Source organism: Phocoena phocoena, chromosome 15 (genome assembly GCF_963924675.1).
Source record: "Phocoena phocoena chromosome 15, mPhoPho1.1, whole genome shotgun sequence".
NCBI classification, from domain to species: domain Eukaryota; kingdom Metazoa; phylum Chordata; class Mammalia; order Artiodactyla; family Phocoenidae; genus Phocoena; species Phocoena phocoena.
Window position 1 is genome coordinate 72002159 of NC_089233.1, and position 16592 is coordinate 72018750.

General features: G+C 46.2%; 1 protein-coding gene across 2 annotated transcripts; it reads left to right on the forward strand.

Annotated features, from left to right (window-relative positions):
• The first annotated feature begins 328 nt into the window (after positions 1-328).
• Positions 329-7748, forward strand: TTPAL (alpha tocopherol transfer protein like). 2 transcript variants are annotated; one of them, XM_065893559.1, is made up of 4 exons: positions 329-773; positions 3864-4057; positions 5221-5331; positions 7470-7748. In XM_065893559.1, exons 1-4 carry the CDS (start codon positions 329-331, stop codon positions 7746-7748), a joined length of 1029 nt encoding a protein of 342 aa, XP_065749631.1. The 2 variants fall into 2 exon arrangements, with proteins under 2 accessions (XP_065749631.1, XP_065749632.1); XM_065893560.1 differs by having other exon boundaries at positions 3864-3955.
• Positions 7749-16592: the final 8844 nt, after the last annotated feature.

A 16592-nucleotide genomic window follows, 5' to 3' on the forward strand; every position in this document is an offset into this window, starting at 1 on the left:
TTAGTTTGCATTTCTTTAATTACAAGTCAGGTTGAGCACCTGTTCACACCTCTGTGTGCAAGGCCAGTGTGTTTGATGAGGGGTGTGTGCATCCTGCTCTAGCTGCCTGGGTGCCTCTGCGGAGATTCTTCCTTCATGCTGTCTGGGGCTGGGCTTGGGCACGTGGTTCAGATACTCCTCCAGTCAAGAACCACTGCTCTGAGGTTCTGGCTTGACAAAAAACATCTCTGCCCCCCTCCCTCGTGCTGCTCTCTGATTTGGAATGAGCGGTGCTGGGCTTTCTCCACATCATGCAGGGCTTCTGTTTTTGCAGGGATCCTGGGAGCTAATGTCAGAAGAAAGTGACTCTCTGAGAACCAGCCCTTCCGCGGCCTCACTTTCGGAAAGTGAGCTGCCGCCGCCCCCCGCACACACCGGCTATGTGTGCTCGCTGACCGAGGACCTGGTGGCCAAAGCCAGGGAGGAACTACAGGAGAAGCCAGAATGGAGGCTCCGCGATGTCCAGGCCCTCCGGGACATGGTGCGCAAGGAGTGCCCGAACCTGAGCACCTCCCTCGAGGACGCCTTCCTGCTGCGCTTCCTCCGAGCCCGCAAGTTTGACTACGACCGGGCCCTCCAGCTCCTGATCAACTACCACAGCTGCCGGAGAAGCTGGCCCGAAGTCTTCAACAACCTGCGGCCCTCGGCCTTGAAAGAGGTCCTGGCTTCCGGATTCCTCACTGTACTGCCCCACACCGACCCCAGGGGCCGCCACATCCTCTGCCTCCGTCCAGGTACCGGCCTCACCGTCTCTGGGGGCGGGGCGTGGGTACAGCTTGGGATGCGTCTGCTCAGCGCCCTCTCTCTCTTTCTTATTCCCTTTTGTCCCCTCCTTGCCTTAGTCAGGGCTCTTATATATATATATATATATATATATATATATATATATATATATATATATGTATGTACACACACACGTATATATATTTATTTGGTTGTGTCAGGTCTTAGTTGCAGCGCGGGCTCCTTAGTTGTGGCATGCAAACTCTTATTTGCATCATGCATGTGGAATCTAGTTCCCTGACCAGGGATCGAACCCAGGCCCCCTGCATTGGGAGCATGGAGTCTTATCCACTGAGCCACCAGGGAAGTCCCAGTCAAGGCTCTTTTGATCGCAAGAGAACAAAACCCTGCTCTACCGGCTTAAGACAAAAGGGAGGATTTAGTCTAAGGAGATGGAAGCACAGCACTAGAGATCTGAAGGAACACGCCCCTTGCCGGGCCCAGGAGCCAAGACCCAGAATCCAAGTCATTCCCCGATCAGGAACTAAGCCCGCCATTCTCCCTGTCTCTGCTTCTGACTGTCTGTCAGTCTCTCTGAACCACATCTCTGCTGCCCTTTGCACATCTTCCTCACACTTCTGTTCGTGGACTGGCTTCTGCTCCCTCGGTACACCCCTCATCTCCCAGGTTTACCTGGCCACCCAACTAAGTTCTTTCAATGCAAATTCCAGATTTCTAGGGTTGGGAATCTGGTGGGCTGAGAAAGCGACCCTGGTCATCGTGTACAAGCGGGGCTGCCAGGACACCCCCTCTCAGCTCCCACCCTTTCACTCCTTAGTGAGCACGTGAGATACAGATATCAGTGAAAGGGTCTGGGCTAGGCAGATGCCTGGAAAGGTATCTGCCTACCACGTGCCTCCTCTGTCCTCTCCGCCCTCCCTCTGCTTTGTTAAGCCCTTGAAAGTATTCACTTTAGATTCACTTTCAGATCTCAGCACTGCATGATGGTAATCGGGACACCTGACATTTCTCTGGCACAGTAGTTTTCAGTGGAGGCACCTCCCCCTGCCCAGAAGCATTTAGAAATGTGTGGGAACATTTTCTTGGTTGACACAACGACCGAGGGGTCCTAGAACTCAAGCCTTCTGATTCTTCGTCCTCTTCTCTTCCCTGACACCAAATGCATTATAAACTCTGGAGAGTTCTCCACTCTGCCCCCAACCTCAACATTTTCCATCAGAGCAGAACTGAAAAAAAAAAAAATGTGAAAGTAAGAAAGAGTGCTGTGTTCTTCTTCCCAAGCATGCTGGGAACATGAGAACCTGCTGACTGCCCTTTCTGCTCATGCATACAAATGCGTCTGGAAACTGATGCGAGTGGAAGCGGGAGGGCACCTTCCTCTGCCTGCAGGCCCCACGTTACCACTTCCTTTAGTCCTTTACCAAACCCTTTTGGTAGACCAAACCACATTCTCTTGAGCCGTTACTGTGTACCAGGCACAGTGTTAACTGCTTTACCTGCCGTTTTCGGTGCTTTCCAAAATCAGGGGCGTTCATTTTAAAATAAGCAATGCGGTGGAGATGTCAGGGCACCAAGAAACCTAGAAACCAGTCAGCGAGAGTTTCTGTTCCTCCTCTGTGCTCACCTCATACGAATAAACGAAAACAGTCAGATATTACCACACGGGTTTCACCCCTTTGCTTGTGTGGTTTGAACTCTTTGCTCGTGTGATGGATTTTTTTCCCCATATGTCTGCAGCAGATCTGGATCCCTCCCCACCGACTCCACATTTTAGCAGGAGGCAGATACAGATTTTGTTCTTAACTAGGTATTGGCTTTGCCTTTTTATAAGCTCTTTTGAGACATATGTGATTGAAAAGGATGATAGCCAGTTATGCAGAAGCAGGTTCAATTGGCAGCAACATCAAACAACAAGCTGGCATAATTTTTGGACAAAGGTTTTTTCATAGGAATTTTGCACATATCACAAATCCCATTGGTGGCAATCCTGTGGAGTTTTTTCCTTCTTTTAATATTTATTTATTTGGTTGCACTGGGTCTTAGTTGTGGCATGTGAACCCTTAGTTGCGGCATGCATGTGGGATCTAGTTCCCTGACAGAGGATCGAGCCTGGGCCCCCTGCATTGGGAGCGCAGAGTCTTAACCACTGCGCCACCAGGGAAGTCCCCCTGTGGAGTTTCACCTTTGTAAGAAAGAGACATTGAGATGTTAGTGGGATTTTCTTGAGAATATTGGTTAACACTCAAAAGTTGTCATTTTCATCTTTTCCCCAAAGAGAGAAAGACTCCTCGATCATATGGGGAACATTAAAGGAGCATCCAGCCTGGAAAGGGGGATTTGCTCAGACAACAGCATTGGAAGGCCATCTCCACCTCTGCTGTCCTCAGTCTGGGCTTCATTCTCAGACCAGCTCTTGCCTCATGGGGTCCCTGAGTCTCAGGCTCCCAGCCTCACCACTACAAGAAAGAAGAGAGATCTTCTGTTTCCAAAGGGCCAAGGTCCCAGAATTGAGTCCCCATGGTTCTGCTTGACCTGGCTTGGATCACATGCTTGTGGCCAGGAGGTTATAATACCCGTATTGGCCAAGCCCAGCTTTGGACCCGGGAGTGAAGTCCGTTTACCCAAACTGTATGGCTAGCATGGGAAGGGGTAGTTCCCCAAGGAAAATCAGGGTGGTCTCATGAAGATAAGGGGACTTGTGATGGCAGAAGGCGCAGGTGTCCATGAAGCCAGTATTGTTATCCTGTTCTATGTATGGGATAATATGTAGGCCCATGGTGGTGAGAAGGTAACTTGCCCAAGGTCACACAACTAGTGAGATTCAAACCCCCGCATGTGTCTGACTTCAGAACTCACTGTTTCATCCTCACCACTCAATTGCATTTCCATTTCAGAATGTGCTGCTGTGTTTGGAGTTAAGAAACATCAGCTACCACTTAGAGATCTAAATAGTCATGCCAGTAGAATTCTGTCTTTTCCATTTTTAAACAATAGTTTTAGGAAGGAGGTAAATCATAGCCTGTCTGATTACTTGTTTGTGTTCATTTCTGTAACATACTGTCCATCTCTTATGACCTTAGACAGATGGATCCCGAGCAACTATCCGATTACCGAAAATATCCGAGCCATATACCTGACATTAGAAAAACTCATTCAGTCTGAAGAAACCCAGGTGAATGGAATTGTAATTCTTGCAGACTACAAAGGAGTGAGCTTATCAAAGGCATCTCATTTTGGCCCTTTTATAGCCAAAAAGGTGATTGGCATCCTTCAGGTATGGCCCCTGTGTGTCCTGTGCCTGTCCTGTCCTGTGGCTGTTTGGTTTCCCCAGGGCCCTGTCCACTTACCTCTAATTCCACCTGATACACAAACCCCACCTCCTCTCCACAGTCAGAACAATAGAAAAGCATTATGGGAAGAAACGTAAAAGTCCAATTCACCACTCATTCTCATCAGGGTCTCCAGTAGTTTCTAGGCAAGATCAGCTTTAGGGCAAGAGTCCAAAAAACAGAGAAATGCTTTCTGCCTTTTTTTTTTTTTGGTACAGAAGGCAGAGAAATTCTCAACAAACGAAACTGAGAAGGTTTCTGCTGAAGTGATGGAACCTCTCCTCCTTTCTGTGGGACCTGGGCATTGGGAGCCCTGTTGGGCTGTTTTGGTCAGATGCTTTCACGCCTCATGTTCTGTGTTTCAGAACTCAAGTCTCTGGGAACCATAAAGTTCCTTACACACCAGTAGTGTGTGAAATGGTTTGCACATGCAAAGCACTTTTTTTTAAAAAATTGAAGTATAGTTGATTTACAATATTATGTTAGTTTAAGGTGTACAGCGCAATGATTCAGTATTTTTATAGATTATACTCCATTAAAAGTTATTACAAAATAATGGCTATAATTCCCTGTGCTGTGCAGTATATCCTCGTAGCTGCAAAGCACACTTACAGTCTTTATACCCCATTCAGTCCTTCAGGGAATCCTCTGAGACAGACAAGGCAAGAATTATCTTTCCTTGTTGAAAGGAAACCGAGACCTTCAGGATGTAGCCTGGCCTGCGCCTCCCAGCTCTGGCAGGTTGGAGCTTTGTTCTGACCCAGCCCGTGGGGTGCTGCCTCCCATGAGCTCTGGAGGTTCAGCGACACCACGATTCTCCTCAGTGGTGTGTTTGAGCCACTACTGCACACCAGGCTGATGATTTAAGCCTTTAAATGTCACCTCTGGTCATTATCAGAAATGTGAATCCTGGCTTTGAGACAATACTTTGGCTTTCCTTAGCTTCCACTCTTCTTTGCAGATTCAGGTGTAAGGATAATGCATTTGGATCAGTGGTTTTCTAGTCCTGTATGATGATCTGGGGGACAAAAAAAAGTTCCCAGGCTGTGGTAATGGACAGTTTCCAGATGCTCCACAGGTTCTAACACCCCCTTCCCTTCCCCCACAGGATGGTTTCCCCATTCGGATAAAAGCAGTCCATGTAGTGAACGAACCTCGAATATTTAAAGGCATTTTTGCCATCATAAAACCGTTTCTGAAGGAGAAAATAGCAAACAGAGTAAGTGATGATCCTATCGATTTAAGATACTTCCATTTTTTTTAATGCTGCCTTTTTGTGACATCTGTAAATTTATTGTGATGACAGTAAACTTAGCGTATTATTCTTGCCCTGAGACTACTAATTTGGAAAGTGCAAGGTTACAGATAAAATAAATGAACACTCCTTTCTGTGAGGGGGAGATGAAATTAATGAGAACATAATATTTGCCAGTGGAGAGAGCAGAACCAGGATTGTTATAGTAGGAACGTCCCTGCTCTGTGATCATTTAGACTTTTTAATATCCTGGCCTGGGCATTGTGAACCAACATTGTGTTTTATGTGTAAGAGGACATGGCAAAGGGTAGTCACTGGGCAGGTAGTTAAAAAGAGTCATGGCAATTTCTTTTTTTTTTTTTTTAAATACATTTATCTATTTTTGGCTGTGTTGGGTCTTCGTTGCTGTGCGCGGGCTCCTCATTGTGGTGGCTTCTCATGTTGCGGAGCACGGGCTTTAGTAGTTGTGGCACGCGGGCTCAGTAGTTGTGGCACATGGGCTTAGTTGTTCCACGGCATGTGGGATCTTCCCGGACCAGGGCTTAGAACCCATGTCCCCTGCATTGGCAGGCGGATTCTTAACCACTGTGCCACCAGGGAAGCCCGGCAATTTCTTACTACAACTCCTTGGGCTTTAAAAATGCTATTTAAGCCTTTCCACTTACCTAAATTGTGGTCTTGCTCGTAGTTTGTGGAGTAATTCAAGGTTTATGAGATCTGTGAGTTTTTAGTTTAATTCTTATTTAAGAAAGGATAGATGTCACTTTCAAAGACAGTCTTCCTCTCTGACCCTGAAGAGCCACTTCTCTTAACTTTTCCCAGGATCACGATTGAAATGTGGTGGGTGGTATTTTTCTCCTTCTTTCCTAGGCCTGGGAACATGGTTCTGGTCACTCAAATATTCTTGAATTTTGTTCTCTTTTTCAAAGAGGAAAGAAACATAAAGAGAATCTCAAGTGTGTAAGCGAGGGAACTTAAAATCAGATCCAGATTCCCAGGCCCTTTCCCTGAAGATTTTAACTCATCAGTTCGGGGATGGAGCCCAGGAATCTCTGCTTTTAAAATCTCCTTAGGTGATTCTGATACATGGTTAGGTTTGAGAACCTCTGATTTAGTGGCCTCCCTACCTGGGTTTGAACCCATGTTGGTTCCTGGAGCTCCCGTTTGGAACCTGCTTTTACCAAAGCAGCCTTTGGAAGAGGTCTTTTACATCTGTGAAGTGACCTTACTGGTGGCCCACAATCTTGTTCACTTGGTCCTTCGTATGTTCGTTCATTCACTCAAAAATATGTTTTGATCAACTACTCTGTGCAAGTGTGTTCTCGATGAACAAAACAGACCAAAATCTCTGCCCCCAAAATCCCTCCCATTCTAGAAAGAGACACAGACAATGGATTACATATGCTATCTAGGATAAGGATGTGCTAAGTGCTATGGAGAAAAATAAAGCAGAGAACGGGGACAGTGGGTGCTGGAAGCGGGGAAGGGGTTGTAGCATTCAACGGGGTAGTTAGAAGTGGTGTCACTGAGAAGCTGGCGTTTGAGCAAAGACTTGAAAAGCAATGAGGGAGTGAACCTTACAGTGATCTGGGGGACCCTGAGATGGGAGTGGCCTGGGGGAGCAGCAGGGGCAGGTGGTAGGAGTGGGAGGCAGAGGGGTAACAGGGGCCAGGTTGTGTGGGCCATCGTAGGGAGTCCGGCTTTTAGTCTGCGTAACGTGGAAACACGGGAAGCTTGTACATATTAGAGTGACTTGATCCGACGCATGTTGAAAAGTGCTTAGATTGTGGTGGGACAAGGGTGTGAACACAGAGACGAGTGAGGAAGCTGTTGTAGGAATCCAGGTAAGAAGGGATGGTGGCCTGGTACCATTAGGGTGGCGGGGAAGGTCTAGAATTCCGGATGCATTTCCTTATACCCCTTACCAGCCAACAGGATATGGGGTATAAGGAAAAGAGGATTAAGGATCCTCAAGCTTTTCGAGGAACTGGGTAGAGTTGGCATCAACTGTTCCTTTATTCATTCAACAGATATTTGTTTGAGCACCTCCTGAGTTACTGGTTAACCTAAGGACATGTGTGCTTTCCTTTCATCCTCTGTAGTTTTTCCTTCATGGGTCTGACCTGAACTCTCTCCATTCAAACCTTCCAAGAAACATTCTCCCCAAGGAGTACGGGGGCACGGCCGGAGAGCTGGACATCACCGCCTGGAACGCGGCGCTGCTGGCCTCGGAGGAGGACTTTGTGAGGGAGTTCTGCCAACCTGGCCCTCCCTGCGACAGCATCCTGGGCCAGGCCTTGCCGCCCGAGGGGCTGAGCCCAGAGGTGCCGTGTGATGACTCCATGCGGGCTGTGAAATCACAGCTGTACTCCTGCTACTAGCCAGTCCCCTGTGAATGTCACCATCTTTTAAAACCTTTTCTTCTTTCTTTGGAGAGGTCCAAGGAGAATCTGAGGTGCCATGGATTGTGTTGCTCCTTGTAACAGAACTGCAGCGTGGAGGAAAAGCCTGTAGGGCTCTGAGGTACGCCGCGGGGTGAGGCTTTGGTTACTTGAATGACTCCTATGGAAGACATGGAGAAAGCTCCCCCAGCGATTCCAAACGTTTGGAATCCCAGTGTGCAGCCCTTCATCTGAAGCCGTATCTGGTTTTGACACAGCTCAAAGCAAGAAAAATCAGGACCAAAGTTCACTCTGATCCCACGTTCTAAGAGAAAACAACCTGATTGGCCAGTCAGCACACACCTATGAAACAGTTTGACCAAGGCTGCAAAGTGGCCACACATGAGACAAGGGGAGTTTGTGTTCTTCACATGAAGCCAAACTGCAGACCTCTGTGCTCATCAAGAAACTTGAAGCGTTAGTCCATCACTGGGTCTGGAAAGCACCGTCACTGAATCATGCAAGCACCCAGACCGAAGCAGCACCTCCTGATCAAATTCAGGAGCCACGGACCTCACGTACCTCTGGGATTCGTGGGTTGAATCTTGCAATAGGAACTTAAAGTTTTCCCAAACCCATAAAGCCTTAGGCCTGGTTCTCAGTGGAATCATACATGATCCTAGATGTACGTGATTTGACTCAACCTAAAAGACTGGATGCCATGCCTGTGTAGCTAAAAGAATTCTGGGGGCTTCCCTGTTGGTGCAGTGGTTAAGAATCCGCCTGCCAATGCAGGGGACACGGGTCCAAGCCCTGGTCCGGGAAGATCCCACATGCCGCGGAGCAGCTAAGCTCGTGTGCCACAGCTACTGAAGCTGCGCTCAAGACCCCGCGAGCCACAACTACTGAGCCCGCGTGCCACAACTACTGAAGCGCACGCGCCTAGAGCCCATGCTCTGCAACAAGAGAAGCCACCGCATTGAGAAGCCCGTGCACTGCAACGAAGAGTAGCCCCTGCTCGCCACAATTAGAGAAAGCCCACGTGCAGCAACGAAGACCCAACGCGGTCAAAAATAAATTTATTTGAAAAAATAAAATAAAATAAAAGAATTCTGGCCTAAGAATTAAGAGACCTGGGCCTCAGCTTTCTCATCTGTAAAATGAGGCTGAATGAAGTGATCCTGAGGGCCCTTTTGGCTACTACCGAGGTTCTGGGATTTGGTTTAGTGATTGATTGAACGTTAGACGTCAGTTTTCTGCCTAGAAAGAGGACTCTCTAGATACCAGTGGTTGGATCCTGTTTTTCTTAGTACGCCTGGGCCTTTCCAAGAGGGATGCGTCATTTTTTGGCCCTGCCTTTAAAGAAACAGTGGACTGAGCAATCCCCATTTTCTTTTCACGGTGAGGGTTAAACTTGAAAAGGATGGCCTTTGTGAGGGCAGGTGAGATGCCCAGAATCTTGGATGAATTCCTTCCATTCCTGAGACTCAGGGGTATATTTTAAACCTGGCAATGGTGAATGGTTAACTTCCTTGGGATTCTTAGATTTTGGTTTCTGGAAATGAACGCAAGGGCAAGTTATTCTGGGACCTCCACCCTCACCCCTGCCACCCCAGCCCACTTGAGTTTCTCTCTCTCGTGTTCGGCCAGACTGAATGTTACTTCTGCGTTTCAGCACTTTAGACCCTTTCTGTCAAGAATTTAGCCTTAGCCCACGCATCAAATTAAGTGGTTCATCTGACAGCTTTTGACCTATTTCCCTTCATATTCATTCCATGCAAATGGTGGTGTTAAAAAGTGACAAGTGGGACTTCCCCTTCCCTGGCGGTCCAGTGGTTAAGACTCTGCACTTCCAGTGCAGGGGGCACTGGTTTGATCCCTGGTCGGGGACCTAAGATCCCATATGCTGCGTGGTGTGACCAAAAAAAAAGTGACAAGTACCACGCGTTGTGTGTGTACCTTCTCCGTGCATTTGTTAGAGCAGCAGGCAAGGTGGATGGCTCAGTTAGGATTAGAACAGTCCTCTGAAATTCAAAGGCCAGTCAGGTGTTAATAAGCTGTTCATCTCTTTAGCATTTTTAAAAATGTCTGGAGAAGTTGTTGGTGGAAATAACTTACCTCATTAGTGCCAGTTCTAGGGAGAATTCTTTTCACCATAGATGCTAACCCTGGATGTTCTAGGGACCTGGCTGAGAGGGAAATGTCAAAATGCATACCCCTGGCTGCCTGTAGTCCCATCTGACAATGACAGTGTGACCAGCATTGCTGGAACGGTCTAAATAGGACAAGTGGGATGGCTATAGTAGAGGGTTCAGAACTCAACTGCCTGGATGGGAGTTGGTTAGAGGCTTTCTTAGGTCCCAAAGAGGATAGAGTGATTAAAAAACAAAACAAAAAGGTTAGACATGAATGGTTCAAGTTTCTAAGGTTTAAACTGTGCATTGCATTGCTGGCCAATTGCCTTTGTCTACATGTCTTAACATAGGGATGACCAAGCTCACCTAGAGAAATTTCTCAAAGACCAGGAAGGATGTTGCCCTTTTCCCAGGCCTTCCCAGTTGGATCAGGGAGCTGTTTCATTCAGCTTCTGAAAGGAGTCAGAGCCAAGGGTTATCTACTTTCTGCAGCTGCTGTGTTTTATGTTGGCTCCAGAGAGATCAAATGGTTTTGGCACCTGAGGAGGTTTGAGCCAAGCTGTGAAACCAGGACCTCCCTGGGTGGAGAACACGGTGGTCTCCACATGGCTTCACCAGGCGTCTGTGTGAAGTTGCCCCAGGCAGGGCAGGGGAATGACCACAGGAGCATGCTGGGAGCTTCACTCAGCAGTGAGGGCACAGTGATGGAGCAAGTAGTTGAACACCTGGAGAACTGTGAGTGTTCTCCTTCAGGGAAAAGTTCTGATCCATTTCACAAACACCTGAAAATGAACTTTTCCCGCAATTCCAGGTAGCATGGCGTAGGTAAGGGAAAGGAATAGTAAACCAGGAGACCCGAGTTCCAGCTTTACTTTGCCACGTGGCCTCAGATCAGCCACCAAACATCCCTGAATCGTCATACGATAAAGGGTGTCTACACTCGGAGCTCTGAACCCTCTGGCATAAGAGGCTTTTCTCTTTTTTTCCCTGCATTTGGGTGATTCTTTAGGAAATTTAGGACTGAATGAACTGACACCTAAAGCTTCCAAATGAATCTGTAAGCTTGAGAAATTTGGTGTGTGTTGGGGTGTGCGTGTTCTTCCTCTCTTCTACATAGAATTCTGGAAAATTGTGCCTCTTCCTGGAATCCTGTTCTACCTTCACAGCCAGAGACTGGAAGAAATCTACAGAAATAGCCCTAAGTGCAACCCTGGCTTCCCCTCTTGAGTTTATTTGCTCTTGGCAAAGGTGGCTTCAGTTCCCTAGTACTTCATCCCGTTTTCACAAGGAGCCGCCTGTCCTTAGAGGTTTACAGACACTTCAGTTCGCAAGATACTACATTTTTGCCAGAAATAGAGCCAGGGTAATAAGAGAGATTTTCCCGGAATCCCTATGAGATATTGAGCCTTTCAGAATTTTTCCTGGGTGGGCAGCTGCTTTAAATGCCATCTGATTCTCAGATCAGTCACGGGATTGCTTTTTCATTTGGGTAGCACCGCATTTTAAGGTATTCCTTTGACACCTCTTCTTTCATTTAGGAAGTAAAATGTTCGCTAAGGTAATGATGTAAGTATGGCTGTCCCATGGCATGAGAGGTGTGGAGATAGCAAACGGAAACATATTGACTGTTCAGGAAAGATGTCAGTTCTCGTCATCCTTTTCGGTATTGGGATCTGTGAATTTTGTTAATCTCAAGTAAACTCCCTTCTGCTCTCCTGACTCAGAAATGGTTTGTTTGAAATACAAGTATTAAACAACATTAGATACAAGTATTAAACAAAAATATTCTTCCTTTATAGAGCTTGCTCCATGGGAAGGCCCAGGGTGATTTGTGGATGGAGATGCTAGTGACCTTTTTTCCTCTTTGCCAATTAGCTGCTTTTCCTTTCATTTTACAGGGCGCCATGTTTAGTTGGGCAGTTAAGTAGCTGCCATTGGGATTCTTGTGGATATGCCTCGGCCTCTTGGTATATCAGGTGGGAACCCGTTACAAGTGAAATACTTGAAAATTCTCTGGGGCCAAGAGCCTCTGACACCACTCTGAAGGGGTGAGAGGTGGACTAATTTTGTGACCAGACTGGGGCACCATTTTGGCCACTGGTCGCATTCCTCGCTTCAAACTGAAATTCAGTTTGGCTTCAAGTATAGGGACACATGGTGGTGGATACATCTACTTCAGTGTTTGTTTTGATCAAAAGTTTATTTTTCTAGTGCATTTTCTAAGTCAAAATGGTGAAAACATGTAATTTTAGTATGCATGACTGGGTCTTAAATAAAAATCTCTGTAAGGTTGAGTGTGTGTGGAGTTCTTTTGTGACAGTGGCAGTTTGGGTAAAGGTTCTGAGGGTTTATTATTCACGGTACACAGTGGCCTGGGCAGAGCCTCTTTCCTGGGGAGGCCGGCAGGGGCGCTGTGGCAGCACGTGCATTCTCTAGACCGTGGGCTGGCTGCCTCTGAAGATCATGTGCAGTGAGAAGACACCAATGTGAAGAGGTGGAGCTAGATGCCCACAGTGATAGATACGCAAACTTTTCATTTCACAAGGCCCAGGTATGCTTCCCAGACTGGCCTTGAACCCTGACAGCTAACGATTCCTGAGTGTGGGCTGGGCATCCATCGTGTTAAGCGCTTCACATACAAAATCTCATTGAATCTTCAAGCACCCTTAATGAAATAGTATTATTGCTCCTGTGGGGAAAGTGGGGCACAGAAAAGTTAAGCTAGCTTGCCCCAGGACACACAGCTAGTTAAGTAGCGTTGGGATTCAAGGTCAGGCAGTCTGACTGCAGCTCACGATTTCCTCCTGATGGCTGGAGCCAAGCTGTGCAGTTAGTTAGCCCACAGACAGACCACAGAAAGAAGGAAGGTATTTTATCGTGAGAAAGTGTCAGTTTAAAAACTGGCTTGTTTTCTGGCTTCTTAGAAAATATAAAGCAGAAGTTCTTAACCTCTGAGACCCAAGTTGTAACTGAACATTTTATTCTGGAAGCACCTGTAAGTAAAGCCAATTCCTTGAGGGTGACTAGGGTGTGGCTTCATCATCTCTGGTCCCATGCTGCTTAGCTGTTTCTCTAAGCTAATGGCTTCTCTGCCCCCTATTCATCTCCCCAGAGGAGACAGAAGCTAGGTCCCCGTCTGTGTTGGATCTGGTGTGTTGGTGATGGGTCAGTTGAGAAATACTCAGGATATCCATACACTTACTGTTGGCTTTTGATGACGCCAACAGTAAGTACTTACACTGCAACATACCAGCTCTTCAGGTCAGCCTTCTCTAAGGAACTTAGTCTGTTTCTTACATCTGGAAAAATGGAGCTAATGGCTCCAATCCTTTTTACCTCACAACAGTGTTAAAAGGATCAACTTAGGTACTTTACAAGCCACAGGAGTGATTTTCCATGTTATGAGTCAGCACTTCTGGTTTCTCTTGTAAAACACCTCTTAGTTTCCCCAGCACCCACTCCTCACAGTACTGGTTCAGCACTTCTATATAACCAGTGGCCCCAAATGTTTCATGTTATTGCATTTAAAGCTGGTGAGTAATAAAATCCTTTAGGGCACTACTTTTCTGGAAAAAAAATTGTTTTAACCAAATGTTCACTCTCTTATCTGATAAGGTGCCAGTACCTTGGGATACAGTGACCCAGTGAGATAGCAGTTATTGCCTTTAGGGAGCTACTAGCTTTCCTTCATTAGTGATGCGTTTAGAGAGCCAGCTGGCTCCCCTACATGTCTCTAGGCAGTCTCTAGTTTATCTCGTCTCCTACATCCCTATGGGCCAAGGGAAATTGGGGTCTAATTGGAAAAAATCAAGCCCTGGGTTTGTTTCTCTGCTTTGCCTCTTACTAAGTACCTGTGGGCAAGACACTAACTTCTCTACACCTTGGTTTGATCTATAAAAGGGGGAGAACCATCACCACCTTACAGGGCTGTAGATAATGTCTGTTCATTGCTTGGTACACGTTGCTGTTTTGGGGCAGCTCTCATTTTTCTTCACCTGAGGCTATAGGCATCACGTGGCTTGAGTCATTCAGCAGTGATTAGGAGAACACTGAGTAGGCTGCCTGATTTGGGCTCCTAGGTAACAGGATGGATAGACAAACGCACAAGTGTAAAGAGATGAACAGCAGCTCCCATTAATAAGCATAAGCCTGGCATCTGCCATCAATCCACAGAGATCAAATGCATGAATCATATTACTGAATACTCACTTGAGCTTGACTGTGTAAAAAGAAAAATATAATCAAGCAGGGACTTGGAATGGATGAAAAAGCTCTCCTGGTTTAAATTAGGCCTCAGTCATGGTTTGGTCCAGAACATCAAAAAGCACTGAAAACCAGGTCTATGGCCGTTCTTTGGGAGTATCTTTGGTTGTCAAGAGTTTTATTTCCCATCCAACTGAGTACCTAGCAAGAACAACCCAGACAGGGAAATCCAACAAGGGCCTATAAGCTTTCTCCCAGCTCTAAGCATGTAATTGGCAGCCACGATGTTGCCTTTGATGAATTCCTAGAGCACACTGCTGACCTCAAAGCCAGGGACCCCAATCTGCAACAGTGGGGGACAGAGAGGCCTGTTCATGGTGATAAGACACCAGGTCACTCTTCTGGAATGGGATAACACCATGAGGTCTGAGGATTCAATACTCCCTTGCTTTCTAGTATAATCCTGGGCTTACCGAAAATACTGACATTTTTTTATGCATGTGTATAATTCAGCACTCAACGTGTACTTGAGTCTTGAGTAAACTACTAGGTGTCCTAGCAACAGGCCAACTTTAACTTATTCTTAGGGTATAACCAAGCAAAGCAGGGACACTGCCCTCTCGTTTTTAAAGAGAATTTGTTATTTCAAATTAATATCAAAGTTATCATCATGAGAAAAAAATAAAACCTTTATTGGACTTTGTTACATTTACTTTACAGTTTAGTATTGCTTTTACCTTAAAGGACATAAGGTGGGGGATGGTACACGGTAATGTTCTGGAAGTTCAGGCCCTTTAAAAGTCTTAAACTGGCTGGCCCTGCTTTAAAGAAAATGAGGTGATTGCATTTCAATGGCAAAGTAACGGGGGACACCTCCCCGAACTGCCCCCCAAATCCCTGGCAACTTTATCTCTGAACCACGGCATAAGGTACTGGTTTAAATGGTGGCGGTTCCAACACTTCATATCAAGCCCTGTTTCTTGACCCCTCACCTACAGCTCAACTGATACTGTCCCCTCTATGTCCCATCTGTTTAATTCTGTAAGAACACCTCAAATCTAACCTCCGCAAGATTATGGCTGAATATCTCCGACCTTTGACTATTGTCCAGTCTCATATTAGCCCCACACGGAGATTAGCAGCTACCACCAGATGTGCTTAAAATGGGTTAAGCACTTTGCAAAGTAGTTTTACTCCCTAAACAATCTTTTGTGCTAAGATAAACTTCCAAACAAAGGAAACACTGAGGCTCAGACAGTTTGTCATTTGCCCAAGGTCATAAAGCATAGTATATACTCAGTAAGTATTAACTGACCAGTCTGACTGATAGAAAATGACAAAAGCTTGTTTGCAAACCTAAACAGTCTGACTCTTAGCCACCTTGAGGGACCACCTCCCATCTTTCTTCTAGGGCAAATTGTTCCTCCCCTTCCGGTTTTTCTCACCATATAAACGGAACCACCATACACTCAGGTGATTAAACCAGCGTCACTCAGGAATCTACCTTTCCCCCGTAGCTAATCCAGCGTCACTCAGGAATCTACCTTTCCCCCGTAGCTAATCAATTGCCAAGTTAAAATTTTTAATTACTCAGTAGCTCTCAGCTGTCAGTTTCTCTCCATCCTCACTTTGACTTCTTTGTTTCAAATCTTATTATATGGACTGCCCCTGGTCTCATGTCCCTAAATCCATTCTCCATATATCAGCCACAGTGACTGAAGACATCATTCATCCATGTCACTCTGAATATGTGAATATGTTCCCTGTTGCCCTCGCATAAGGTCCAAACTCTTCAATGTGGTTTACAAAGCCCTTCGTGACCTAGTCCCTGCCCACTTCTCCCCTTTACAGCTTCACTGAACATGCTTTTTTTTTTTAATCTCCCTACCCTTAACATACCGTTTAGTCTACCCTTCAGCAATGCCATTCCACTTCCCCATTTCTCTTTTATTAGCTAACTCCTAACATTTCTTGGCTTAGACAACACTTTTTCCAAGAAGCCTACCATGACACCCCAACCTAGCACCTCTACTTTGAGTTCTCTGCAATTCCTAAATCACAGCACTAATCACAACACGTTGTACTACCTGTCAGCTCATTATACCCTCCTCGAAACTCTAAGTCCAAGATGGCAGAGCCGCTGTCTGTCATGTTTAAAGGTGCATCCCAGAACCTGACCGGGCCTGGTACAGAACGCGCAGTAAATCTTCCCTGAGTGAACTGTTCTATTCTACCGCCCTGTGTGCTGCCTCTCCCGAAGAAGCTTCCCGACAGTGCTGACCTTCTCTCTCATCTACCCAAGTGTCTTGCCCAGAAAAGATATTTAGTACCATTTCCAAATGAGTTCAAGACTCTACTCACCAGCCAAACCTTAAGTTTTAGAAGGAACAGGAGCATTCTGCAAGATGATTTATAAACCTGACTGTCCATATGTCCAAAAAAAAAGAAAAACATAGAATGGCTGCTAACTGATAAAAGCTGTTAAAGAAAGGGCCTTAAAAGCTTG

What these genes read in the sequence shown, in the direction of transcription:
- TTPAL (XM_065893559.1), top strand. Translation starts at nt 329, where the DNA reads ATGTCAGAAGAAAGTGACTCTCTGAGAACCAGCCCTTCCGCGGCCTCA. An exon ending in AGGTGATTGGCATCCTTCAG is followed by an intron (nt 4,058 to 5,220) that starts GTATGGCCCCTG and finishes CTTCCCCCACAG; the next exon opens with GATGGTTTCCCCATTCGGAT. An exon ending in AGGAGAAAATAGCAAACAGA is followed by an intron (nt 5,332 to 7,469) that starts GTAAGTGATGAT and finishes CATCCTCTGTAG; the next exon opens with TTTTTCCTTCATGGGTCTGA.